General features: G+C 62.5%; 1 protein-coding gene across 1 annotated transcript in view; it reads left to right on the top strand.

Moving 5' to 3' along the window:
• Window positions 1-22,993, top strand: part of LOC119105918 (Krueppel-like factor 6) — a 47,503-nt gene extending 24,510 nt beyond the window's left edge. Inside the window, exons 2-3 of the mRNA XM_037229478.1 lie at window positions 1,965-2,514; window positions 21,252-22,993. Of these exons, the coding sequence (XP_037085373.1) occupies window positions 1,965-2,514; window positions 21,252-21,436 (735 nt within the window). The 3' untranslated portion in view covers window positions 21,437-22,993. The remainder of the gene's footprint in view (window positions 1-1,964; window positions 2,515-21,251) is intronic.
• The last annotated feature ends 2,801 nt before the right edge of the window (window positions 22,994-25,794 follow it).

Below are 25,794 nucleotides of genomic sequence, written 5' to 3'. Positions count from 1 at the left end.
GGGCTATCAGGGATAGTTTCTGCTCACTGAACATCAGATGCCATCAGGGTGCCCGATGCTACATAACAATAGCAGAGGATGTCCATCAGTTTATCAGGGCTCTGGTGGTGCGATGGTTGTATTGCCTGTCTGAGAAATCAGAGGTTCGGGTTCGATTCCACGCGGTGTCCGGCCTTCCTGCCAGGGTCACGAGAGGCAGCGCCGTATGACCTCAGCTGTGGAGTCCACCGCTTATCACCAATGATAGCAACAGCAACCATCATGTTCCTATTAAGTTTGTTTGCGTATTGGATATTTTAATCTTACGGTATGCAGCTTGCCGATCTTGTACTGGAAGTGTTATGCTCGGTTTCTGTAGCCACATCGCATGAGCAGCTGCGGCTCCAGCCCGGCCGGACCTGTTTGCCATCGAGTTACCCTGGAGCGGCATTGTGCGCGAGTTCCGGCCGTCGGTCCCGCGGACGGCATAAACGCCGTTTCCGCCGCACTGCGCCGCAGCTCGAGTGCGGTGCGTCGTTTTTGCCGTGGCGCCGGCGCTCTGTAATCGGTCGGCAAGCCAGGTGTCGGGAGTCGCGCCGCCGCCCGAGCGAGTGGACGGCGGGGCGGCGGCGCCGGCGGCCGGCTCGGCTGGCGCGGCCGGCGGCGGTGTACCCCGGCCGGCCGGTCGAACCGGAGGCGCCATCGGGTCGGGCCGGCCGGCGCGGCTGACGGGCACGTGCCGGCCGGCCGGCCAGGCGCCGCTAACGCAAAGTGACCGGCGCCGGCGCCCACTCGGCACGGCACGGCCGCCGACACGTGGCCGGGGCGCGGGGTGGGGTCGCCGCCGCCGCCGCGCGCGATGTCTGGTCACTGCCGCCCTGGATCAAGCGGCGGGATCACCGTGTCACTCAGACGATGTATGGCGCCGCTGGTGCTGTGAATCAAGCTCTATTGTCGCTGCTCCCACCGTGGGGAGAAATACCGGACCATTGCCGCGTCGGAGTGAGACGGTTGGCCGCTGTGTGCCGGTTAGTACGACTCCATCACTCCTGAGCCGGGCTGTAAATCAGGCTTACCTGACCTTGATGGGCAGCATGGCTTGAGTGAGATCCTTCGCCATGATGCTAGTCCACGTGTTGCCGGCGTCAGTCCCGACATCGTGCCAGGCGATCCTCCCCATTGCGCCCAAGTCCTAGACCCACGATGTGCATATATAACGATGTGCATATATATATATATATATATATATATATATATATATATATATATATATATATATATATATATATATATATATATACATATAACCAAACGAAGTAAAAGACGCTGAGCAGCAGGAGCAAATGAAATGAAGCAAACATCACAAAGCAGCAGGAGTCTGTTGGCGTCACCGGGTGCCGTGACCCCGTCGGTACTGGAGCAGATCGGTCCGTCCATTACTGCGTCGGCTTCGGCGGACCCGCCTTCACGCGCCGCTGTGTCCGTCACAAGTTTCCATGAAAAACTTTGCCAGCTGACATGGCCGACATCCACACAAAGGCACCGGCTTTCTGGCGGTGCCGACGCAGCGTTGCAGCATCGGCAGACATTTCTGATAGTTGGCTGACGCCTGTCAAGTTGGCAGCCATCAAACTTCCGGCGGGCGGCTACATTTGGGTCAGCGACAGCAGCCTGCTAGCAGCGGTTTGGTGTCTACATTTATGAATCAGTTCGCAGCTATTTAGAAATATCTTTATCTTATTTAAAAGGTCCGTAACGATCCTTTCGATTTCAATCTGCTAATGACGCTTATCTGCTTTTGGGTTATTGCATACTTGGTGTTGCGAATAATTGTCACAGTTTTCTTCTAACTTCCTTTTATGTTCCGCTCTGCGTCACCGGATGAGCAGTTCCACTTAGTTTGTTCTTCGTTCAAATCTGAGAGCCTTCTGTGGTTGGTCAGCTGTTGTGTCCACGGAGTCATCTTACTTTTTTGCTTTTTCCAGACGTGCTATGAGATGGAGAAGTATCTGAAGGACGAGCCGAAGCTGAAGTCGTTCAAGAAGCTGCCCAGCGAGCTGGACTCGCCGCGCATCAAGCAGGAGGAGGCGGACGACAGCGACTACTTGTTCTCGTCGCGCGACTCGCTCGACTCGCTGAGCGTGTCGTCCGTGTCGTCGGCCAACTGGGAGACGGCCAGCATGAAGACGGAGGAGGTGGAGTCCGAGTCGGAGAGTGACTCGGAGGAGGCGTACGGCGACTCGGGCGCCAGCGGCCGGCTGCTGGCCTCGCTGACGCCGCCCTCCAGTCCCGAGTGGGCGGCGGCCGGGCCGCGGCTGGCCGGCCGCGGCACGCTGCAGGTTCGCTTCACGTCGCGCTCTGGCGGCCTCATCTCGTGCCTGCCGGGCTTCTCGCTCAAGGCCGGCCACGGCCGCCAGCTGCGCGTCGACACGTCGCCCGACGGCAAGCGGCGGATACACAAGTGCCTCTTCTCCGGCTGCAAGAAGGTGTACACCAAGTCGTCCCACCTCAAGGCCCACCAGCGCACCCACACAGGTCAGCTGAGGCGAACCCTCGCAGTGGCAGGGGCGGTCGTTTGACACCGAGTCCCGAAAGGTGTATGTTTTAGGCAGTCATATCTGGCCCGCGAATCCATCGGTTTCCGACACCACCTCGTCATCACTGCCATACAGCTGTCGGGGCCGACTACGCACGGCTTCATCCAGTCCGCTCCCTTTGTGCGTGGGCTGCAAACTCCAGCTGCACGCACGTGCTGCCCCTCCCCGCGCAGTGCTGCATCAGCCGTTTTCTCGGACATCGCGCCGCGTTCGTCGGATCTTATATCTCAGCCGGCAGCTGCTGGCTCCATACAAAGCTGTCGCGGCGCCGGCGCGCGGCGGTGGAGCGTCGCCGGCGAGTGCGCCGGCTCCCGTGGGAGTCGTGTCCGGCTGCGGGGCCTCCCCTCCGGCGTCGACCCTCGGCCTGCCGTACCCCGGTAAACACGGACGCCGCCCGGCGCAGAAATAGCCGGCGGCGCTGCAGGGTCGCTGGCCGCCGCCGCTGCCGCCGGCGCGCGCGCGCCCCCAAATAACGCGTCATCCGACCCCGGGCTCACTATGGCTGTGAACGCGCGCAATACCGCGGTGCTGACAGGAGATGCCGGTATTTTTAACCTGCCGTGGGGGGACGTAAACAAGGTGCAAGTGTATTCGGCAGCGCCGCGCGCACTCTGTTTATTTCCACCTCTTTTACTGTCCTCTCCTCTCTGGGCCTCTCTCATGTGATCTCCTCCCTCTTGCGTGCGGTCTCTTATCTCTTACATGCGCACTTCTTCGCCATCTTTTGTTTTTGTTTCTGCTCCCTGCTCTCCCACATCGCCGGGAACGTACTCTTCCTCTGTAGGTACTCTCGAGGTGCTTTGCTAGACACTCTCCCACTCTACCTACCCTCATCCGATTTTTGCTGTCTGACGTGCGGTGTTTTCTTGCGATAGCTTATCACGTCGTTCCTCCCATTGAATCAACCCTTGAGTCTCCATCAGAAGAGTGAGGAACGCCTTCAAGATATGTCGAATCAAGGACTTGATAGGGTCCCTGTGCCCTCTCCTTCCCTGAGGTGACATCCCTGGCAGCCGGGCAGGCGGCGCGCCAGCGGCAATCCCCTGGGGCGGAGCGCCGCCGCCGGACCCCTCTCCTGCTTCGGATCCGCCCGCGCCCGTCGCCGCCCCCGCCCCGCGCTCTCGCCGGCCGGCGCGTCCATCCGTTCCGGCGGGGCGGACAGGTCGGGGCGCGCTTCAGATGAGATCGGGCCGCCGATCGCCGCCCGCCCCGGTAGCGCCGACCTCACGTGCGGCCGCCGCCTGCCGCCGAGCTCCTGCCGGCCGCCGGCAGCCGCTCAGTCTGCCAGCGGAGAGACGGACTGCGGCCGGCGAGCGCTGTCTCGTCTCACGTGCGCAGCCGGGGCGGAGGCGCCAGGCGGCCCCGGCGGCGGCTGGGCAGGCCGCGACCGACCGGGGCGGCGGAACGTAAGTCTACCGTGGCTGCCGTGGCTGCCGTGGCTGCCGTGGCTGCCGTGGCTGTCGTGTGGCGGTCCGCACGACTGCCGCTTCGTGGAAGCGGTCTGGCTTGGCTGCCGCCTAGTTGGAAATCGGGGCGTGGAATTCCGGGTGACAACGGAACCCAAAATGTGCCTTGCGACCGAACTCACGAGGTCGCGGAGGGGCCGAGCGAGGGCAGCAAGTCCTCAGCTCTCCGGCGCCACCGCTGCCCGGCGGCCGTGGTCTGCACGGGTTCGCAGTCAGGGGCGGATCTCGCGAATTTGACTCTTGCCCCCGATCCCGACGCCGCCGCCGCCGTGTGGATGTGTGAGCGGCCGGCGCGTGCGAGCCCATTCTCTTATTGTCTCATTCTCGGAGCCAGACATCGGCTGATGGAATTACGGCCGCATGGCTCCCGCATGTGCTGTTATTATACATTATTCCCGGGCGTTATCAGTGACGTCGGCCGGCGGCAAACGAAGCACAATGGTAAATGGCGGCGGGGGATGGCAACCGCACGCGGCTCACTGCCGCAGCCGTGGAGCGAATGCCGTCTGCTGTTTGTCAGCGCGAGGCAGCCGGCCGCGATAAGGCGCTTTCCATGCGTACATTTTCTGCTCGGCGCCGTTTGCTGGCGTCGTTTGGAGGGCTCAGGGCGGAGGAGGCGGAGGAGGGGCGGGCTCGCCAGCGGCAGCGCAGGGGCGGGCTTGTGGCGACTCGCGGGCCAGCTTGTGGCGACTCGCGGGCGGGCTTGTGGCGACTCGCGGGCGGGCTTGTGGCGACTCGCCGCGTGGGTTCCGCAGCGAGGCGGCTCTCATGCTACCCCGTCAGAACCGTTGGACACGACGTCACCGACCTCTGATAATCCCGGAACCAGACGAAGGGGTCGGGGACGTCGGCCGGTGCGCCGCCGCGCCTCCGCTATCGGTGCGCGCGACAGGGCGGTCTCGTGGCCCGTTCTTTACGCAGATTGAAGAGGCCGGCCGGCGACAGTGCGGTCCCGGTCGACCCCATATCGGGCCCGTTTGTGTCAGCGCGCGCTGCCGGCCGCTTTATCGTCACCTCTCGGCGAGCCGGCCGGCCGGTAATCGGCCGCCGAATTACGAGCCCGCTTGGCCCGGCTATCGCCTCGGACGTCAGCTCCAGCGGCCGACGGCCGCCGCCGTCCGGAGATTGCGGCGCTGCCCGGCGGCCGCCCGCACCAGCAATTAGAGCTGCGACGGCGCGTGCCGAGCGGCGGCGGCAGCGTCTGCCGGCCGTCGCTCTGTTTGCCTGCCGATCAGCGTCACCCTGTCTACCTCGTCATGCCCCCCCCCCCCGATCCCCTCCCCCCGCGCCCCTCCCGCGGACGGGTGGGCGGCTGGCGCGGCCGACGAAGGCCAACACGTGCGCGCCGTGCACGTGCCGCGTCGTGTTGGTGTAAAGCGGGCGCCGGTAAAAACGCGCCTGACGTTTCGGCCGGCGCCGAGAGATTCGGCGCGAAGGGTGCGCCGCGCGGCCCTAATGAGACGCGAAGGCTGAAATGATTCAGCAGGCCGGCGGTCGCGTGTTTCAGCGCCGCCTGTCCGCAGCCGGGCCTCGAGACGAGTCGAGCAGCTGTCGGCCCCCTCTCTCCCCTGGGGAGGGATGGGATAGGGAGGGGTCAGGCGTTCGTCGCGCGGAATTAGCCCGGTCCGGCCCTCGCTCACGTGAATCATTCATCGCGCCGCGGCGCCGAACTACGGAAACACGGAGGAGCGGCGAGCTCTGCATAAAGCAACCGTGAGAAGAGAGCTGAAGAGCCTGCCCGCGGCCCGATTGGGGTGATGATGGGATGGCGTGCTGGTCGGCGCCCGCATGCTCGGACGGTGTCAAATTGTGGCGGCCTGATGATTACTAATGCTATCCCGAGCAAGGCATCCATCAACGACGACAGATGGCAGGTCGGCGGACCTCTATACAGTCATCACCGACCCGCCAGCCCCCATCCAATCACACGAGTGCGTCACGGGGGCCGGCCGCGCTCCCCCCCCCCCCCCTCCCCTCCCCTCCCCAGGCGCAGCGTCGCCCCTTGGCCTCGTGCAGCTCTTCCATTGGAGGTGGTCTGACAGCGGCGTAAAAGTGGGCTGCTCATGATTGGTGATGTCGGGGTGACCAGGAAGATGTGTCTTGCAGCGTGGAATTAGTACTTGTGCTAAGAAACTGAATCGTAGAAATCTGCGCCTACCACAAAATGGTGCAAGGTTCACGTGGTTTGTATCCCAGCCAGCCTTTTCGTAGCACTAAATCAATCAAGCTTAGCGCATCCTTGACTGGAGACCGCACTCCTCCGGCATCAGTGTACTTTGAAATACCAATTATCTCGGATCATTCCCAGAAAGCGCAAACGCGTGAATCGTGTCTCTGTTTCTACTCATCACCGAATACTCATCTCGATGACATCCCAGCGGTGATTCAGTTTTGACACTCGCCATAGTCGAGTGGTTTGTTATGCACAGCTAATGTCAACCGCCGGCCGAGTGCCACGAGCGGAGCCTTGCCTGGAATCAATCCTGACTGTCCGCCTGCTGCCCGGAGTCCAAGTTCATGGACCTGGACTCTGCAGCTGGAGTTTGTGAGGCTTGTCTAAATTCTGTATCGACCCTGCTGGTAGCGGGAACTTGGTCACTGGGGGCCGGCCCCGTCCCGCGCGACACACCGAGCCCGGCGGCAGACGTCGCTGTTTCAGCCGTCAGCTAGAGCCCGTCTGCCAGCAGTGTTGGCCCAGCCGTCAGCTAGAGCCCGTCTGCCAGCAGTGTTGGCCCAGCCGTCAGCTAGAGCCCGTCTGCCAGCAGTGTTGGCCCAGCCGTCAGCTAGAGCCCGTCTGTGAGCAGTGTTGGCCCAGCCGTCAGCTAGAGCCCGTCTGTGAGCAGTGTTGGTCCAGCCGTCAGCTAGAGCCCGTCTGCGAGCAGTGTTGGTCCAGCCGTCAGCTAGAGCCCGTCTGCCAGCAGTGTTGGCCCAGCCGTCAGCTAGAGCCCGTCTGCCAGCAGTGTTGGCCCAGCCGTCAGCTAGAGCCCGTCTGCCAGCAGTGTTGGCCCAGCCGTCAGCTAGAGCCCGTCTGCCAGCAGTGTTGGCCCAGCCGTCAGCTAGAGCCCGTCTGCCAGCAGTGTTGGCCCAGCCGTCAGCTAGAGCCCGTCTGTGAGCAGTGTTGGTCCTGCCGTCAGCTAGAGCCCGTCTGCGAGCGGTGTTGGTCCAGCCGTCAGTTAGAGCCCGTCTGTGAGCAGTGTTGGCCCAGCCGTCGGCCGCGCCCGCCTGGGTCCGTGTTGACCTCCCTCCTCGGCGGCGGGCGGCAAGCTCGGCCTCCGTCCTCCTCCCAGCTTTGTCCGCGCTGCCGGCCGGCCACTTGGCTCGAGTGGCGGCGGTCCTCGGCGACCGCCTCTGTTTGTGTGTGGGGGCGGGCCGGCCGGCCCGAACAGCTGCCGGACGGCCGGGGGCACCGCTGCAGGCCGGCCCGGGCAGCCGGCCCGCCCGCAGCTGCCCCGGCAGAGGCCGGCCGGCCACGTCATACGGCCGGCTGGCAAGTGACGGCAGCTGCAGAGGCGACGGCGGCGCCACCGAATCGGCGCTGCGGGACGGGCGCTGGACGGACAGGCTGGCCTGTCAGGTCAGGCGTCTGTCGCTCTGCCTCCCGCCGCGCCGCCAAACCGGCGCCGCCGGACGGGCGCTGGACGGACAGGCTGGCCCGGCAGGTCAGGCGTCTGACTCTCTGCCTCCCGCCGCGCCGCCGCGCCGCCGCGCCGCTCCCCGCCTGCTCGCCTCCCCGATACCCCTCCTCGCCGTCTCCCCTCCTTCCCGCCTCCCACCTCCCCGGTTCCCGCCGCGCCGCCACCCAGCCTCCTCGCCTCCCCGGTACCCTTCCTCGTCGTCTCCCCTCCTTCCCGCCTCCCACCTATCCGGTTCCCGCCGCGCCGCCACCCAGCCTCCTCGCCTCCCCGGTACCCTTCCTCGTCGTCTCCCCTCCTTCCCGCCTCCCACCTATCCGGTTCCTGCTGCGCCGCCACCCAGCCTCCTCGCCTCCCCGGTACCCTTCCTCGTCGTCTCCCCTCCTTCCCGCCTCCCACCTATCCGGTTGCCGTCGCCCCGTCACCCGCCTCCCACCTCCCGTCTCCCAACCTACCGCCTCCCCGCGTCCACGCCTTCTGTCTTCCCTCCTCTCCGCCCTCCCTCCTCCCTGCCTTGTTTCAATCATTGCGTGACTCGGTCTTCAGCCGGTGCAGCTTTGCCTGAACCCTCCTGCCGGGAGCTTGTCCTACACCGAACCCGTCGCTAATCCGCCGAGTCGATGCACGGCGAGAGACTCAAAACGGCTAAACCTTGGCCAATTGCCGACCTGGCCGGCGGTGAAGTGAGGGCTTTGTCCGGCGTGACCCGGCCCTGCGTGACCTGGCGCCGGTCAGCCGTGTGCTGCCTCGCGCGGGACTGAGCCGCGCGCCATCACCTCGGCAAGGCCCGCTCCGTCTTCGTCCGCCGGTGTCGAACCGTGACACCGCCAACAGTTGAAAGGGCTTCCCGCCTTTGTCTCGAGTCGTCGGCTGTGGCTGTCTTGACCTCTCGGAATGCGGGGCTGCCGGTCTGCGCCCGCGGACGTCGGCGCCACTATGACAGCTTGTCATAGCTCCTCCCCCGGCGCGGCCTCAGGGCGTGCTTCCAGCGCCGCGCGGTGCGCCAGATTGCGAAAGGCTTCTTCCCGGCAATCCACTTTAATGGGGTTGTTGGAGCGTGGCGAAGTTTTAGATGAAGTTCCGTGCCCGATACGGGTGCCGCCATCTATTCATCGCCCCGGGCAACAAAACCGTCTGTACCCCCTCCCTCCGTCCCCCTGTCGCTGTCCAGCGTACTCGAGCTCGGCAGCGAGGGCCCGACCGCGAGTGGCAGCTCTGCCGGAGAGGCTTGTCATCGGTGACGCAAGGAGGCACTTGAGGTGGTGATGCCTGACGACCGCGACGTCTCCATCTGCTCTGCGGGCTGCCCGGCGGGCGTTTTTGTTCCCGTCCGGGGTGGCGGTCGAGGCGCCGCGGCCCACAAAAAAACTCGCCGCGCCATTAGTTTTATTGGTGCCTTTTCTCCGGCCTGTTAAGCTAATTCCACAAGAATGGCGACACGTCCTGGTGGACGGCCGGTCCGCCCAGCACTCGTTTGTTCTGCACCGACGGCGAGCTCTCCGACGTCCCCTCCTCTTGTTATGAAAAACAGGCGGGCAGAATTGTCTCGCCGCGTTTCTGCCACCCGGGGGAACTCCAGGCTGATGGCATTCGGAAGTGCAGTGCCCTGCCGTCACAAAAAGATCCTGCTCCTGATCAAAATATCCGGTTCTTTCCTGGGCTATCTGGTTCTATCCGGTTCTTTCCGCGGACGCGTACGGCCCACACTGACGCGGCGGCAGAAGGTTCCGTCTACTCAGGGTCCAGTTCAGTGGGATGGGCGTCTTGGTATACGTTAGCTACTCCGCGTTTATTCTCGTCTAGTCCCTGCGTGTGCATGCATCGTCCCCCTGTCCGTTTCGCCCGCGGTATGCGCTGTTCGCTCCCGTCCAGGCGGCCAGATAGTCGCCTCTTTGTCTGTCGACGGGCGCCGTTTGCGACGCTGCGAGATCGACACCTGGAGAGAGCCCCATGGCCGCGTCTGGCGGAAGAGAGAGGGGTGAGCTCCGGCCGCTCTGTCTGGCCCGTTGGCAACGGGCGGCTGGGCCGGCATCGATCGTCGCCGGCTATAAAATGTCACGATCGCGTCTGGTCTGGCGGCGAACGGCCGTCGGCTGGCCATGGGATGGCATGGAGAGCCTCAGGCCATGGGAGGGCAGGAGAGACTCAGGCCATGGGAGGGCAGGGGAAACCTCAGGCCGTGTGAGGGCGGAGGGAGCCGCAGGCTATGTGAGGGCAGAGGGAGCCTCAAGCCATGGGAGGGCAGGAAAGACTCAGGCCATAGGAGGCCAGGGGAAGCCTCCGACCGTGTGAGGGCAGAGGGAGCCTCAGGCTATGTGGGGGCAGAAGAAGCTTCAGGCCATGTGAGGGCAGAGGTAGCCTCGGGCCATGGGAGGGCATGGAGAGCCTCAGGCCATGAGAGGGCAGAGGGAGCCTCAGGCCAGGGGAAGATATGGAGAACCTCAAGCTAGGGAAGGCGAAGGAAGCCTCAGGCCATGGGAGGGCAGATGGAGCCTTAGGCCATGGGAGGGCAGGGTTGAACGTCAGGTTATCGCAGGCCAGGTGGCGCTGAATGCAGACAGCGTCGGACCACTGGACACTTGAGGAAAGCCGTGGATCGTGGAGGTTTTAGGGCTTCCAGCCATGACCATGACCCATGGGGCTCAGGTATGAGCTGCAGAGACAGCTTCAGGCGTGGCAGCCCGTGAACTGCCGAGGGTAGCCTTGGGACACGCTATGTTCGCTTCAGATGATTCGAAGCCAGGTCTGGAGGTCAGAGGCGAGGAGAACGCAGCAGGAAGCGACGGCGTCTGGACGAGGGTGAAAGGAAGCGTCAAAAGGCACTCGACGGCTGACGACAGCACGGCCCGCCCCGAACGATATGGGTCAACCAGGAATACCGTCACGCATCGCGTGGCAATGCGTGAGAGCAGATTAGGAAAGACAAAAGAAGGAAGAAGGAAATGGGAACTGGATCAATGTGGCAGTTGGGGGTGAAAACATTGCTAAGGGATATTTGATATTGACTTATCTACCGATTGAATTAATGCAGTCATCGCACGACGGCCAGCGTGTCGTGCTCTTCACCACGTCCTGTCCGATGGCGGCTAGTTTTTGCGGCAGTTTTCCATGCTCGGATGCGCACGGGGCCCTCTGGCGACGTGGCCCGCCGTCGCCCAGCTCAGTCAGTCTGGAGAGCCGACCGCGGGGGATGCTGGCGCACCAGGCGGCGCTGTCCTCTGCACTGGTGGCGGCATGGCTCGGCAGCCAGCCTCCAGTGACGGTGATATTTGTTTTCGCACCGTGGTCTTGCGTCAGTCGGCGACAAGCAGTGTTAGCATCCGGATAGCCGTGTAGCCATGTGTCGGAACGAGTCATGTGCGGCACGCTGTTGGAGAGACGTCCCCAGCCAAGGGGAGAGCGCCCCTCCCCCTCCCCCCCCCCCACACACACATCCTTAGATCCGCATTTTGACGACGTACCCCTTTATCGATTATACCCCCTTTATCGATATCGACGTACCCCTTTATCAATTCCTTGCCAGGGCGAACCTCAGGTCCGTGTATGCCCTTGTGCCGCATCAAGGCGTGTTGAACTTGGCACATGGATTTGCAAGTCACTCTTTCTTCAATTATGCTCGGGTCTTGTGGTACATTTTAAATTGGCATGCTCTGACGTAATGCGGGTTCGTCTCAGATGCGCTCCAGGCCGTCGACGTGGCACGTGCCTCCTTTTGCGTGCAAAGTATCACGGCCTGCGCTGTGGCCTGGCGGCATCGGTGAAGACAGCTGGCGCTGATGGCCCACTGGCAGCCGAGCAGCAGCGACAGGGGTGGGGGGGGGGGGAGGAGGGGCCCCGGATGTGCCGTACCCGCCGCCCTGTCCACTGGCCGGCCTGGCCTGGCCTCCCTCTGCAGCAGACCGCGCACGTGGAGCCGTCCCGGCCGCTGGGGATCCGTACGGGAGGGCGCGCTCTGCCAGCTGGGGGACAGCATGGGAGAGACGGAGGGAGGGGTACCTGCAGGCCCGCACCGGTGGGCCGCGGCCCCGGCCGACCGACGGGCCCGCGGGGGCACTGCTGACCGCGGCGGCGCCGACTCCGGCGCCAGCTGGTGCTGGAGAGTTCGGGGCCGGCCGATGTGCCGGTGGCCTTCGTTGCACCCCGCTGGGGGGGGGGGGGGGGGGCTGGTGGCGACGTGTGACCTGACCCAGCTGGAACGAGGTACTAGTGGTTCAGTGCTCCCCATCCCCCCGGCCGGTACGGATGGGTCGGGTCGACCCGCTCTGCCCCGCTCTGCCGATCGCGCCGATTGTCCCAATCTAATCGCCGCTCAACAGTGTTGTTGACGCCGACCGTACCGTACCGGCCATTGAGGCCCTCGACAGGCGGCCGTGCCCGGAGGCCACGTCCGCGTCCGCGCACACCGAGGTCACGCGGCGCCGATTCACGGCCCGCTGTCACGTGGGCTCATTGACGGCGCGCGACAGTTGTCACGTGTCCTGAAGTTGAGCTCGCCTCACGCGCCGCTCTCGCGCTGTCGTCATCGCGGATGGCATGTTCGACTGTCAGAAAGGAGTTCACTGTTTGACTGTCGGACCGGAATTGGGTTCGGGTCTCCGGCAGCCTGCCAGATAGCGGCGTCCGGCCAGTTATGTGTGTCAAAGTGTTGTCCTCGTCATGTGCCGCTCTGCGAGCAACAGTGACGGTCTTCATTCTCAGACGGCGTGACTTCCGCCGGCGCCGGTGCATTTCGGACGACCGGAAAGGGTTGCGACAGGGGTTAGTCGCTTGTCCGAGGCGCACGTGCTTTGGAGGACGGCGGCAATTGTCGCTGGCGTCGAGGTCAGGGACTCCGAAAAGGGGCCCTACTCAGCAAACACACGAAATATGCTCTGGTAAAAGGTTGTTATGCGACCGTGTCTTGAGTCTGGGCTTTTGGTGCCAGTGCAGTCTTGCGTAATGACTCTCTCGTGGTACGTAAACGGCATTTATCAACGATTACAATTGTTTGTAATTTCCATTGATGTCCCTATCTTCAGCGTCCCTTCGATGACGTTTTTCACCTTTCATTTCTTAATTTGCTAGAAGTCACTCTGTGTGCGGGGAGTTCTCTCACGACCGGGTAAGTTGGGGGTCCTGTTCCGACCGGGAAGTTGGGAGATCTGTTTTCGACCGGTGAAGTCAGGAGGGGTCCTCTCCCAGCCGGGTAGGTCGTGCTTCCCCTGCCTTGGACCCGCTGATCCGCGGCGAAGATCGCCAATTGGTCAGGGGCGCCCAGCTGCTATGCACGGAAAGTTAGTGGCATATCGGATCCAGTGGATCATTTTGCCGGGCACAAGGGACACGGCGCCGTCGGTCCGCAGGCAGGGCACGGCACCGGCGGTCCGCAGGGAGTTTGGCGGAGCGTTGCTGTCGTGGCGATTCCACCGGGCTTCTCCGCCGTCGAAGCGTCCGATCGCGGTCACTGGCGCTGGGGGCCGACCCAGCCGCACGGAAATGCCCCTGGTGATGGGGGAGGGGGGGGTGCAGACGCCACCGTAGCACTGCACGTGCAGGTGCTTGGGGGGGGGGAACTCGTTGCCCCGGCAGCTGCGGGCGGTTCTGGCACTGCGAGGGGCTACCCCAGGCGGCCTCGCACGGCAATGGCGTTCATCACGCGTATCTGTGACGAGATCTGAGAACGGGACGGGGGCGGGGCGCGCGCCGACGCGGTCGACCCCAGACCTTTCCTCTCCGCTCAGCATAAGGAAAGTCGGCCCGCTCTACTTTCCCTCCTCGCCAGTCGATCAGTGTCAGCATCTGTACGCGGCGCGCGGCGAGGTCTCGAGATTGGCGTGGCGCGCTGTTCTGGCTGGCGAGTGCGTGGCCCGGGATGGGGGCGCCTCCGCGGGGCGCGCGGTCGCGCTCTGACGTCACCTGTTGACATCCGGCGGCGGCGGGTTGTGCGGCCCGCAGCCCGATCCGTTCTGTTTACGCGGCGGCCGGCGCCCCGCCGACGCGCCCGGGGCGGCACCTCTGCCGGCCGGGCTTGGCAGCGCGGACAGTGACGATCTGGCAGCTTTGGAGGCCGCGGCCGACGGCCATCCGGCGGGGATCTGGCAGCGCTGGGCCGCGGGTAACGGAGGAGGCGGCAGCCGTCCAGAGAGCGTCTCCGCTCGAGCGACCTGCGAGTCGTGACCTCTGTTGACCCGGCTGACCCGGAGTGTTCCGGGGTGGGCTCCGGTCGCGTGTGTTCGGCGAGTCATGACAAACTGACTAGTGCTTTGAGGATAACTTCTTGTTGGGTGAGCGGAGCGGGATGATTCCCCAAATGAGGCTGATTCCACTTATTACCTGGAGACTGCCCCCCCCCCCCCCGCAAAAGCTGACAATGGCAATGGCCTCCAGAATTGCTATCATCTACCACCCCCTCGATGTCAACGCCGTGTCAGAGGGCGACCGACCCCGACCATCGCTCGAGGCGACATCTGAGTGGGCCGGCGTTCGGCGGGCAGGACCGGCTCCTGGGGCCGCTCAGGAGGGCCTGCTCCTGGGGCCGCTCAGGAGGGCCTGCTTCTGGGACCGCCCAGGAGAGCCTGCTCCTGGGACCGCCCAGGAGAGCCTGCTCCTGGGACCGCCCAGGAGAGCCTGCTCCTGGGACCGCCCAGGAGAGCCTGCTTCTGGGACCGCCCAGGAGAGCCTGCTCCTGGGACCGCTCAGGAGGGCCTGCTCCTGGGACCGCTCAGGAGAGCCTGCTCCTGGGGCCGCTCAGGAGGGCCTGCTCCTGGGACCGCTCAGGAGAGCCTGCTCCTGGGGCCGCCCAGGAGAGCCTGTCGTTTGACGTTACCTGCTGTGTGTAAATCCTATTCATTGGCACCGCCATGATGGCGGTGTGTGTGTGTGTGTGTGTGTGTGTGTGTGTGTGGTGTGTGTGTGTGTGTGTGTGTGTGTGTGTGTGTGTGTGTGTGTGTGTGTGTGTGTGTGTGTGTGTGTGTGTGTGTGTGTGTGTGTGTGTGTGTGTGTGTGTGTGTGTGTGTCGTGCCTGTGAATGCACCGCACTGCATTTATAGACTGGGCGTGCGTCGCTGGAGCCTGCGTGCGTGTGCGTTTGAGAGCGAGGGCGTTGATAATGGCGTTGTCCATTCTCCGGCATGCGTGTGGTTTTCTGAGGGTGTCTTTTACGCCATCCATTGTCTCGTGTAATTAGCACGGCAATTGGAGGTTTTCTTGAATCGGGTAGTTCCTATCACGTCAAAAATTACGGCACAAAGCCCTTGTCCACAGAACCGTTACCCGACGGACCTGTGCGACTTGGCCAACCGTCTGCGACATTTTCAATTAACGGCGGGCGACGATATCCTGCCCCACGGGAGCGGCCGCCCCTCGCGTCGGCGATGTTGGACTCGCCCGGATCAGTGTCGGCGCCCCGTCGGCCGGCGGCGAGCCGAACAGACGGAAAGGCGCCATTAGGATTGGGAAGTTAATGAGTTCATCAATGACCGTGGAAATCCATTTTAGAAATAACCTTGTTACGGTCTCCCTATTTTTAGACGGAGCTGGAGAGGAATTAAATGGATTTGCCTGAAAGCGAAACCAGAAAGAGCTCCGTACTTCAGTGATTAGATATTCAACACGAGCGGAATGGCTCGTAACAATCGTTTAAAGATGGAGCTGGCAGAAAGTTCGTTCTGTGCGAAGTCACCCAGCGTGTTATGACACTGCCGAGCTGAAAGTACAAGACGATGCAGATGTCTGGGACACGACCTTGGCCGTTTGGGCATGACGGCCCATGCTCGCGTCTGCTCATGCTGCGCCACGCACCTGTCTTTCCTTAACTCACCCAGATGCCGTCCTGTCACGGGACTCCGAGGGATGTGGCGAGGTCACACCGAGTGTTCATTCACTCCCCAGCTCCTCTGGAGCCTGACGTAGGAGCTTGTCGCCCCACCCCACGAGCCTGTCACCCCATCTCACCCCATTGACCCTGCCGCGGCTCGCGGTGCCGCCATCAGCGCAGGCTGAGCCACCTGGGCCGAGACGAACGCCGCCTCTCCGTGACGGAGCGCGGTCTGGCGCGCCTGCCGCGGCCGCTCGCGCGCGGCCGGCGGCCCGGCTCGGCGCCCCCGCCCCGTCCGCGCTGTCTCCCGCTTCCGGCGGCGGCGGCGGCAGCGGCGGTCGCCCGGTCCAAACCGGCTCGCTCGGCATGACATCAGCGCGCCAAGGCTGCGCCGCTGCACGGCCGCCACGGGTTTGGCGAGTGAGTCAGGCCTTATCTGGCCGCTGTCACGGAATATGGCAGCTGTGACGTCAGCCGGGCGACGCAGAAGCCGCCTGCGCCGCATTCTGGCGACTGTGCGCCGGCGCGGATAGCTTGCGCCGCGCCGCGCGCCGCGTTCGTTTCCGCAGCGCTGTGGTTTTGCTTGTCTTCAGCCCCCGGCGCCGAGCCTACACAGCGGCTGGTCGCTGCGGTCGGGAACGACTGCTGCACCGGGGCATCCGGGCCAGGAGGACGGAGGGGGGGGGGGGGGTGTCACGTGGGTTCGCTGGTCTCTGGTGTCGTGGTTTCACCGCAATGACACTGGACGCCCAGCGTGTGGGCGGTTGCCGGAGTGCAGCCCGGACCGCAGCCGCGTCGAAGTCGTCGAAGTCGTCGTCCGGACGGCGGGTGTTGCCAGGCGGCCTTCTGGGGCTTTTATCCTGATTGAACAGGTCACCTCAGGGTCAGCAGCTCGCGGCGGCTTCTGCAGGCCGGGCCCAGCCTGGCAACAAGGCTTGGCTGCGTTTCTATAGTCATGCTCGCGACCGAACGGCCGGCAATGCCGCTGCAAATTGCACGAATCCTATGAATGAGTGCCAGAGTCTCCTTCTGTCAGCTGCGCGCGACGCCTCGGCGGCGTGTCGTCTTGGGTCGTGCGCGTCGGGCGCGCACGTCGGGCGTACCCTGCTCGGCCGGGCTGCGGGGTCGGAGCGGCGGACAACCCCCCCCCCCCTCCCCCCTGCTCATCACACGGTCGGTAGCGTCTGATTGTCTTGGCCGAATGCAGCATACGTAAACACGCCGTCCGTGGGGGGGGGGGGGGGGGGAAGGGGCTCAAGTCAGCAGCCGTCTCAGCGCTGGGTGCCGGCCGATGAACTACACTGCTTTGAAATGACGTCATGAGACGCGATAGTGAACGAAGGGACACCTGCTTGCCTTGCATGGCATGATGCTTTGCAGGGATAGATGGTTGCTTCAGTTGCGGGGTCGTTTGTTCGCGATCTGCGACCGCCTTTGTTTTTGTTTCTCCGAGCGGGCCGACGAACAAGACTGCTCTGAAATGACGTCATAAGACGCCGTGGCGAACGAAGGGACATCTGCTTGCCTTGCATGGCGTGATGCTTTGCAGGGACAGATGGTTGCTCCAGCTGCGGGGTTGTTTGCTTGCGACTCACGGCCGCCTCTGTTCTGGTTTCCCCCACAACAGTGAGCGTGTGAGACGACACAAGTGGCCGCCTTTGTTGCAGGCGTCGTCAAAAGCTTAAGTGAAGCTACAAAAGCCTGAGTGAGGTAACAATGGCTGCCACTGTTTGTACTCCCTGTGCAAATGCCGCTGGAAAACGGCGCGGCACGAAGTCTTGTCCTTCGCCCAAGCGCTGTCGCTTCAGGTGCCTGTCGTGCACATGCCGTATTATCTTTTTGCCCCGATGTTTTTTAGATGATCGAGGTTTACTCCGGCTGGATGGCTGGATGATGACGTTGACGGCGTAGATGACGATGGCGACGTAGCGCCTGGCCTGGGTCATATCCGCGCCCGTCTGTCTGGCTCCCAGCGCGGCGGTCGGAGGCGCTATTTTCCGTGGCTCTCGCCCCCGTTCCGGCCGCCGGGAGGCGCAGGAAGTTGGCTGTTAGCTAGCCTCCCCTCGGGCCATCATTTAGTAAACAGCGCCCGTTAATATGGCTGGTTATCCCCGGCTGGTCGGGGCCGCCGCCGGGATGAAGCCATCGCCGTTGCCGATGCGGTCATAAACTCTTGTTCCCGTTGTGTGCATCGAGCGGGCCCCGCGGCGGGCCGAGGTGTCGGAGGTGCGGCGGCGGGGCCGCCTCCTCCGGCGGTAAACGACGCCGAAGAGGGCCCACAGCGTGCTGAGAGCGGCTGGAGTACTCTTAAGTAGTCAGCGGCCCGTGGGGGGTGCTCAGAGTTTGCCGGCAGATGTGGTTATAATTAAACGGCAGCCCGGAGTGTTAAGCCTTGGGAATGCCGCCCTGAGGTGCCCTGAGGTCTGGCGTAGTTGGCAAGGCGCGGACGACGAGCCGGCCGCGGCCGCGGCAGGCAGGCCAGCAGCAGGCCGCGGCCTGCTGCTGGCTTCCCAGCTGCTGCTGGCTGCTGGCTCGTGGCTTCCCAGCAGGCCGCGGTCCCAGGACCATCACGTTCGTTCTGGGATCATGAATTAGTCTTGGAATCCCACTGGAACCCCAGAAACGCTGTCGTGATGTCGGGACCATTATCAGAACATCTGTCGGCCTGCGGCCGGTGCATCTGGGACAGGCGTCCGTACGCGTTGATCCCATTTCCGCGGAGGACCGGCGCCCCCGCAGGTGACTCATCATCAGCAGAAGCGCCAGTGCGAGGGGACTGGCGCACGTCCTGCACGTGTGAGGGCTTGCGTGCAGGGCCGAACAGCTGATTCACGGGCCGCCTGGGCGCTCGCCTTATACGGCCATGGAGCGCCGCCTGCGTTTTTGTTCGTAGCCGGCTGGCCACGGCGCTGCGCCGCCCATCGCCGCTCGTCGCCACTGTCCCCCGGCGCGGGGGAGGGGCGGGTGGGCCTGGCCGGCGCTCGGCGGCCGGTGGGAGCGAAGCGCAGGCCGGTAATGGGCGCCGCTGCCGGACGCGACGCGTGCGTGCATCCTCTGTCTGGCAGCCTCCGACGCCGGCTGACCCGCGGCTGCCTTTCACTTTCACCCCGCCCGCGCCGCCCGACCCACATCGGGGTCAGCGACCCGACCTTCGGCCGGCCGTCTGCGGCCGCCCCTCATGGCACTCCGCGGCGGGTCACGTGACGGGCCGCGGGGCCGCGGGGGGGAGGGGGTGCGGGGCGCCGCTTGGTGCACGGGTGGCGTCCGCCGCCGGCGGCAGGGAGGGGGAGGGGTGTCACGATTGTCGTGCCCGTCACGCGTCCGGCGCCGGCCCCGTTCATTGATGCATGCACCGGCGGTGGGCGGCCGCCTCCCCCGCCGCCGCGCCCGGACGAGGGTGGCCGCTGAACGGCATGCAAATCGCTCTGCGGCACGACAGCGGAGGGGCAGTTTTTAGGAGCGCCCCGGCCCGGCCGGCGGCGGCCTCGAAAATGTAGGCCGCGGTCCGTGTGCGTGCGCTGATGGCGCCCCCGTTGGCGGATGTTGCGTCCCAAACCGGTAATAACGGCTGCATGACCGTGAGCATTGCCATTAGTATACTGATGAGCCGCTAACCGCGTTGAAGCGGTTTGCAAGTGCATTATTTTCAGCGTGCCTCATGTCGGACGGCATCCGTTTGGCGCGGCGGCAATGTCACCGAATCGGTGCGACCGTTCTCGCAAGCGCTCGTCACCGGGTCAGTTGTTCCGGTCATTTCCGGCCGTGGTCGGACGCCGCCGGAGCGCCGTGACCGCACCTCACCAGCTCAGCCGGCAGGGTTCGGTACTGCGACCGAGCTGTGCTCGCCATCCTCAGGCTTAAGCAAGCTGTGACGGCCTGGCCACATGCTGGCTGGCCGCGCTGATGCCGTCTTATCTGAGATGCGCACGCGGCATCCGCCCTGTTGCGATGCTATGACGCAACGCAACGACCCAGGACTCCTCAAAGCAAGCGACCATTTTTGCCTCGTTGCGTCACGATCTGGCGCAACGGAGACCCAGAACCGCGCGCGGTCGCCGGACCTTTTCGGGAACAATCAGGAGAACAGCGAGGGCCTGACAAACATCACGGCTCCATAACTGGCGCGGCAGCGCGCCGCTGCGTTATCACCGGTCTTGTAGTGAGTGGCGTTCGGCAGGCGGGCGCCCGCCGACCTCGCCGGCGTGCGTCCTGTCCGCGCCGGAACCCAGCCCACACGCCGTCCGAACACACAGCCCAGGTCGGTCCAGATGCTAACGATCTTACCTGTTTGGCGTGACAAACGGCTCTGACTGGCGATTGGCGATCTGTCTGGCGTGTCTGTCTCGTCAGGGTCGGGCGTCCCGTCCGGTGTCGTCCTCGTCTTCTCGTCATCGCGTCTCGTCGGTCCTCCTCCGTGTCACAGCTTCTCGCCGGCTCTCCGCAGGGGCCGCCTCCGCCCTCCGGCTCCCGCCCTCTCTCCACTCTCCCCTCGTCAGCCACGCGCGCCCACTCGGCCCCCAACACGTATGCGTAGGCATGAGGCCCTGCGGGACCGTTACGTGGTGGAATGCGACCGCCCGAGTCCCGTCCGCCGCCTCTTCGACCCCCATTGTGCCAGCCGCGATCGGCGGTGCCGGCGACAACAGAGACTCCGTGTTCGTGCTAAAACCGAGGCGGCCTTTACCCGTGTCGCGTCCGCCGCAGCGGTCTCTTGCAACACCGGGTCGCAGGCGGATGGACTCCCGATAGCGGCCCGGCGCAGGTCCTTGCTCTTGGGTCGAACAGGGGCCTTGCGTTTCGGGCGGCGCGGGCGCACAAAAAGCTCGAGAGAGATCCGCTACTTTCTCTCCCCTTGCTTCATTGTTATGCGCCGAACACATCTCATAAAAGGCCCATACAAGGGCATTTCCCGGTGCCGCGCGGGAGGGGCGTTATTTTGCCTCGGCGTCCGTCTGCTGGGAGCGGCGACGGCGCTCACTGCCTCTCATCTGCATGAAATGCCTTGCTCGACGACGACGTGCCGGCTCCGCCTCCGCTAATTAAAACGGCACTCCCGCCGATAGATAATGGTGCAGTTGTTTGTGTTCGCGCCGCCAGCTCCGGGGAGGCGTTTCGGGTGTTGGCGCCCGGTGCGCCGCCGCCTGGCCCCCGGCGCCGGCGCGCGGCGTCAGTGTGATTGTTACGAGCGGCTGTGATTGGCGGCGGCGGCCGCCGCTCGCGGGCGGCGCCTCGGAGCTGCCGCCGCCGGACCCCGGCTCCCGCGACCCGGCCGAGCTCGGGCCGCGTCGCCGGGTCACGCTCTGGGGTTGTCCGTGACGCCCAGGCCGGCCCGACAATGGGTCCCACGTCATGTTGTCTTGGCCTCGACCGCGCAGCCCGCGGGCGTCGTGCCTTGGAGAGCTTTTGTGTGACAGCATCGTGCCGCGGCAGACAGCGTGGCGCACGTTACGACGTGGACCAGTCCAAATCCACTCAGAAGCGTCGTCGCTTCTGCTGACGTTTGCCCATGATGTGCCGCCTCCTTGCATAGCATCCGACCGCTGTACTTTCATCGCGGACCTGGAGGCGGCTTCAACCCCGCGGGTTTCTTGTTGAGCGCTGCTGGACTTAATTCTGGCGCTTTTTGAGATCAGGTGGGGACTCGTGTTGTCTGCTGCTGGTGATGTCTGTTGGTCGTTGGTCTAATGTGCGTCCCGCGCCGCCCACCATGTGCGGCGTCCCGTGACCTGACTTGGCCTGACCTGACCTGACCTGACTGGACACCGTGTCTGCGCTGTTGCAGGTGAGAAGCCGTACCGGTGCTCCTGGGAGGGCTGCGAGTGGAGGTTCGCCCGCTCCGACGAGCTGACCCGGCACTACCGCAAGCACACGGGCGCCAAGCCGTTCAAGTGTCACAGCTGCGACCGGTGCTTCTCGCGGTCGGACCACCTGGCGCTGCACATGAAGCGCCACCAGGCCGAGCTATGATCGCCGGCGCCGGCGCCGTCTGGCCGGTCGGCCGCCGTCAGGGACTACACTGCCACTGTCATTCCACCGCCGGCTGGCGGGCCCGGCCCGGGCCACACCCCGACCCGCCGCCGGCTTTTGTACGGGCCGCCAGCGAGGCACGGCGCCGGTGTGAGCTACAGCTAGTCCGCCGCGGATGTCCGCGGACCGCCAGCACCCGTTTGTGTGTCTGTCTGCGTGTGTGCGTGTGCGTACGCGCTCGCCGGCTCGTGAAAGTTTCGTTCGGGAAGTTGCGAAGTTTAAAGAGGACTTCTGTCATTCAAGTTGCGCATCCACATTCATCAAGTCGTGTCGTGGCTGGTAATTACTCATTTGCTCCACTGGTACCTAAATTCCCAATGTTCCACGAACGTTTACCGATTTACCATGACCCCATCCATCGACGAACCATATGGCCGCCGACCAGTCATTATTTCTGCCAGCTCCACTAAATTTTTAAAAAAGTTGTAATAGACCAAAGCAGACGGATGTTCGTAGAAGGCCTTCCTGTCCTCTTGTCACCGAATGAGTCGCTGGCGGTTGCGGTGCAGACGGCGGCTGGTGGTGCGGTCTCAGGAGATCCGAACGAACGGCAGCACGTGCGTAGGTCACCGCGATGCGCCTGCCGCCGCGTGCTGTTCATGGTTCAAAGCCAGCGAAGCTTTAAAAGTCGGCGGTGGTGGGGGAAGAACATGAAGTGCAAACCTGCCTGTTAGCCGACTGTGTCGGATGCGGCGGGGTGAAACTGTGATGGGATGCGTCCCTCTGGGGCGTCAGTGACTGGCGAGGGCGCGTGCGTGTGTGCGTGCGTGCGTGCGTCCGACGCTGGTCGTGCGCTAGTAGTGTCACGCTTCTGCGTCCCATTTATATCAATTGTTTTTGTTGATGTTTGATCTTGAAACGAAGCTGGTGTGCTTATTTTGATCGCTGTTTTCCATTTGCGTTCTTTACGCTGTCAATTGCTGCTGTGACTGAATCAAAATGTTGTCTTACCAGGCACGAAACGCTTCCATTGGAATGCGATGTCTCACTTCTGGCAATCGGTGGCTTGCGACCAGGTTTTTGGAGGTTTTTGGTGATGTCGGTGCTCCTGATTTATGTGGCACCTTGCTGAGCAACGTGGAAATCGCCTATGTGTGTACCATACCGGATTACGGATTCGTATATGGAGGTAGCTGAGCTAGGTGTTTTTTTCCGGCTCGGGTGTTTGTGAAATTTGTACACTTGCTTAACGTGATGTTGTCAGCCCTCGAGGGTTGAAACCTTTGCGTTTGTAGAAAATTAAGATGCGACTAACGTGTCATCACCATCACTGAACATTCAGCATGCATTTCGAGTCGTTTGTCTAGACATCAACCATTGTTCATCCATTGACGCATTGTCACGTCTCGCCGAATCCAAGGGACGCGTGTATTATGTGCTTGTGAGTGTGTGTGTGCCGCTGCTGCTCGTGCCGCGTCACGTGACGGGGCGCCGCGCCGGCCGTGTTTTGGGGAGGGCGGCGCGGACCCCAGCCGCGTACGGCGAGCCCGAGCTCGGCCGAACCTCCTACCGCTGGTCCCATCCTCCGCTCGGCTGATCTCAAACTGCAGAGCGGGTCTGTCTCTCCGCTCTCCTTCACACCTGAGCCCCCGCCGCCCTCCCCCCCTCCCCCGCCTTCCGCTGAGTCTTCTTGCCATGTACACGTGAGCCCCCCCCCCCCCCTGGTGTTCTAACGCTTGCTGCCCCTTAGCTCTCTCTCTCCATGTCACATGTGATTCCGCCCCTCTCTCTACATCTACCCCCTCTCCACCCACCCGCCCACCCAGCCGTCCCCCCCCCCCCCGTTCATTGCCGAGCTTTACCCGCTTGTCAGTCTATCTGGGTCTACTTCGGACATGCCTTCTGTGCCGATCTTCAAAGCCATAAATCCGAAAGTGATGCCGATGCGTTTTATCTGCGATTTGAGGACAGAGGAGGCGGGACTGGCGACAGCTGTAATGACGTCACTGCTCACTATCGTTCAAAAGTCCAAACTAGCAGCGGACTGGCACAGTAAGTGACGCATCTCAGATACGTGAATAAATGTCATCCACGCAGAAGTGACATTGCTAGAGTATTTGTCCTGCGGTGGCTCTGTTCAACCCGACACCCATCAGGCCGAGCCATCCGCCTTTAGCATCGTCTCCGGGGTACACCGAGGGCTCGAGCTATCGTATGACGGGGACGAGGCGCTCTCTAGCGAAGGAGACGAGACACTCTCAAGCGAAGGTGACGTCACGCTCTAGCGAAGGAGACGAGACGCTATCAAGCGAAGGAGACGAAACGCTCTCAAGCGAAGGTGATGTCACGCTCTCCAGCGAAGGATACGGGACGCTTTCCAGGGAAGGAGACGGGACGCTCTCCAGTGAGGGAGACGAGGCGAGACACAGCGACTCCGGTTCGGCCAGTGTACCATCGTCAGCTGGCGCGACTCTGAAGGGCGCCGCTGATGCGGGGCGGCCGCAGCCCTAGCTTCCGAACAACCACGGGGGTGGGGGAGGGGTGACATCGGCGCACAGTCCGCACAAGACCGCTCGCGGAGGCCGGCTCGGTGCTGCCTGGGGACCGCGGCGTCGCCGCCGTGGGACGCGCTGTCAGCCGACTTCGCTTCCCCAACCGCAACTTGCATGTGCCGAGCATGATCAGGATCTTGGTGCCGAGCATGAACCCAACGCACGATACGCGCCGTAAAACAATCGAAGTAGTCTCACACGAGGCACGCCGCGCCGTGCTTCTTCTTTAGTTTCCGGCCCCCCGGATCGGTGCGTGAGTCATGCACAAGTGTGCAGCCTCACACAGATATCGGCTGGAGCTATCGCGTTCTGGCGACCGCGGTATCTTGAAGCGGTTCTCGCGAACTCCGGGGCTTGGAGACACGGTGCTAGAGGACAGATACCGCTCGATACAGAGAAAATCAAACAAACAATAGGGCATCAGATAAGATACCACGAGGATTGCGTGGTACCTTGCGCTTCAAGGATGGCTGAGTTTAACAAGCCGTTCGTGACAGGAAGGTTAGAAAAACCGGTTACCACTACAAATAAGCCGCTGTTTTTTTTTTGGATCAGGACTGAAAAGGAGGAATGTTTCACAGGTCTCTTTTTAAATGGATTTTTCTAACATAACTGCTCTTATTTGGTTCCTCCTGAAACGAGCAAAAAGGCTGGATCTGAATCTTAGTTTTTTTAGCCCTAGTCAGCTCCGAACAGCTGAAGTATTTTTGCTGTAATAAACACCCTCGACATGAACGACACCACACCTCAAATGTGACTTCACTCAGATTTTGTTCGCATACAATTTTATATGGCAAAGAACAGGGGCTTAATCTGCAAAAGGGCATTAGGGTTTGGATCCCCACGGCCTCCAGTAGTGGTCATGCCCATCACCAACCGGTTGCCAGTTTACAGACGCCTAAACTTACGTCAAGTTTTAATCCATTCCATCTGACCAGTTAACCACAAGGCAATGCTGGCTCCCACTCAAAGCCGCCGGGCCATTCAGCTAGTCTGTCGAAGTTTGCACGCTTTCTTGTGGTGTACATTAGTGCGTCTCGTTGCCATGGCAACGACCATGGAACTATGCACCGTGTCAATTGCCATGACCGGGCGCAGTTTTCAGCATGCGTTCCCTTAGGCCTGATACTAAAATGTTTATTGTTTTTCGCTAACTCGCTCCAAGAGTGAGCCTCCGAGACACCCTAAGATTATTAAAAATCAAGCAAGCTGGAGCCGCGGGGAAAATTCCATAACATAGCTCTCGTGAAGCATTATCGGCTAGGTGCATCTTAAAAGCGGTGAATGCAACCTTTGACATGTCAAATAAGCCTACAAGTAAAATTAGAACCTCGTAGCTACTCCCTATCATGTCAAAAATTTAGTACGCTGTGATCATAAAGGAAGGGTTTGGAATACCTCTTGAAAAAGCTCGCTCAACTGCGGTGTGGGGATAATGCAGTATTCGTTAGTCTAGCTATAACAAGAACTAAACAAGCCACGCCACTAGGTAAGTGGTGTTAGCATGGCTTTCCAAAGCTTTCAAATATACGCTAGGCTATACATCGCTAGGGTTTGAATCGCATCACCTCCAAAAGGCTAAATCTGGTCAAAAAAGTAAATGTTTTACCTAGCTTGACCCTGGATGACAGGACATTGCCAAATCAGTCTGAGCGACAGTAATGCACGTCAGAGTGATAGGGTCACGAGGAACAGCCTGGAAAATGTCTTCGAAGAGCATTTAGTAGAAAGGGGCGCGACGCACGTCATCGGGCAGCCCTTTACAGACCTCTAGCGGCTGAAGAGACCATATTAGCGCGCAGGAGT

The sequence above is a fragment of the Pollicipes pollicipes genome, unplaced genomic scaffold (genome assembly GCF_011947565.3).
Source record: "Pollicipes pollicipes isolate AB1234 unplaced genomic scaffold, Ppol_2.1 Scaffold_6138;HRSCAF=7277_pilon_pilon_pilon, whole genome shotgun sequence".
NCBI lineage: Eukaryota > Metazoa > Arthropoda > Thecostraca > Pollicipedomorpha > Pollicipedidae > Pollicipes > Pollicipes pollicipes.
The sequence above is the reverse complement of the archived record's forward strand: the minus strand, read 5'-3'. Positions and strand labels throughout refer to the sequence as shown.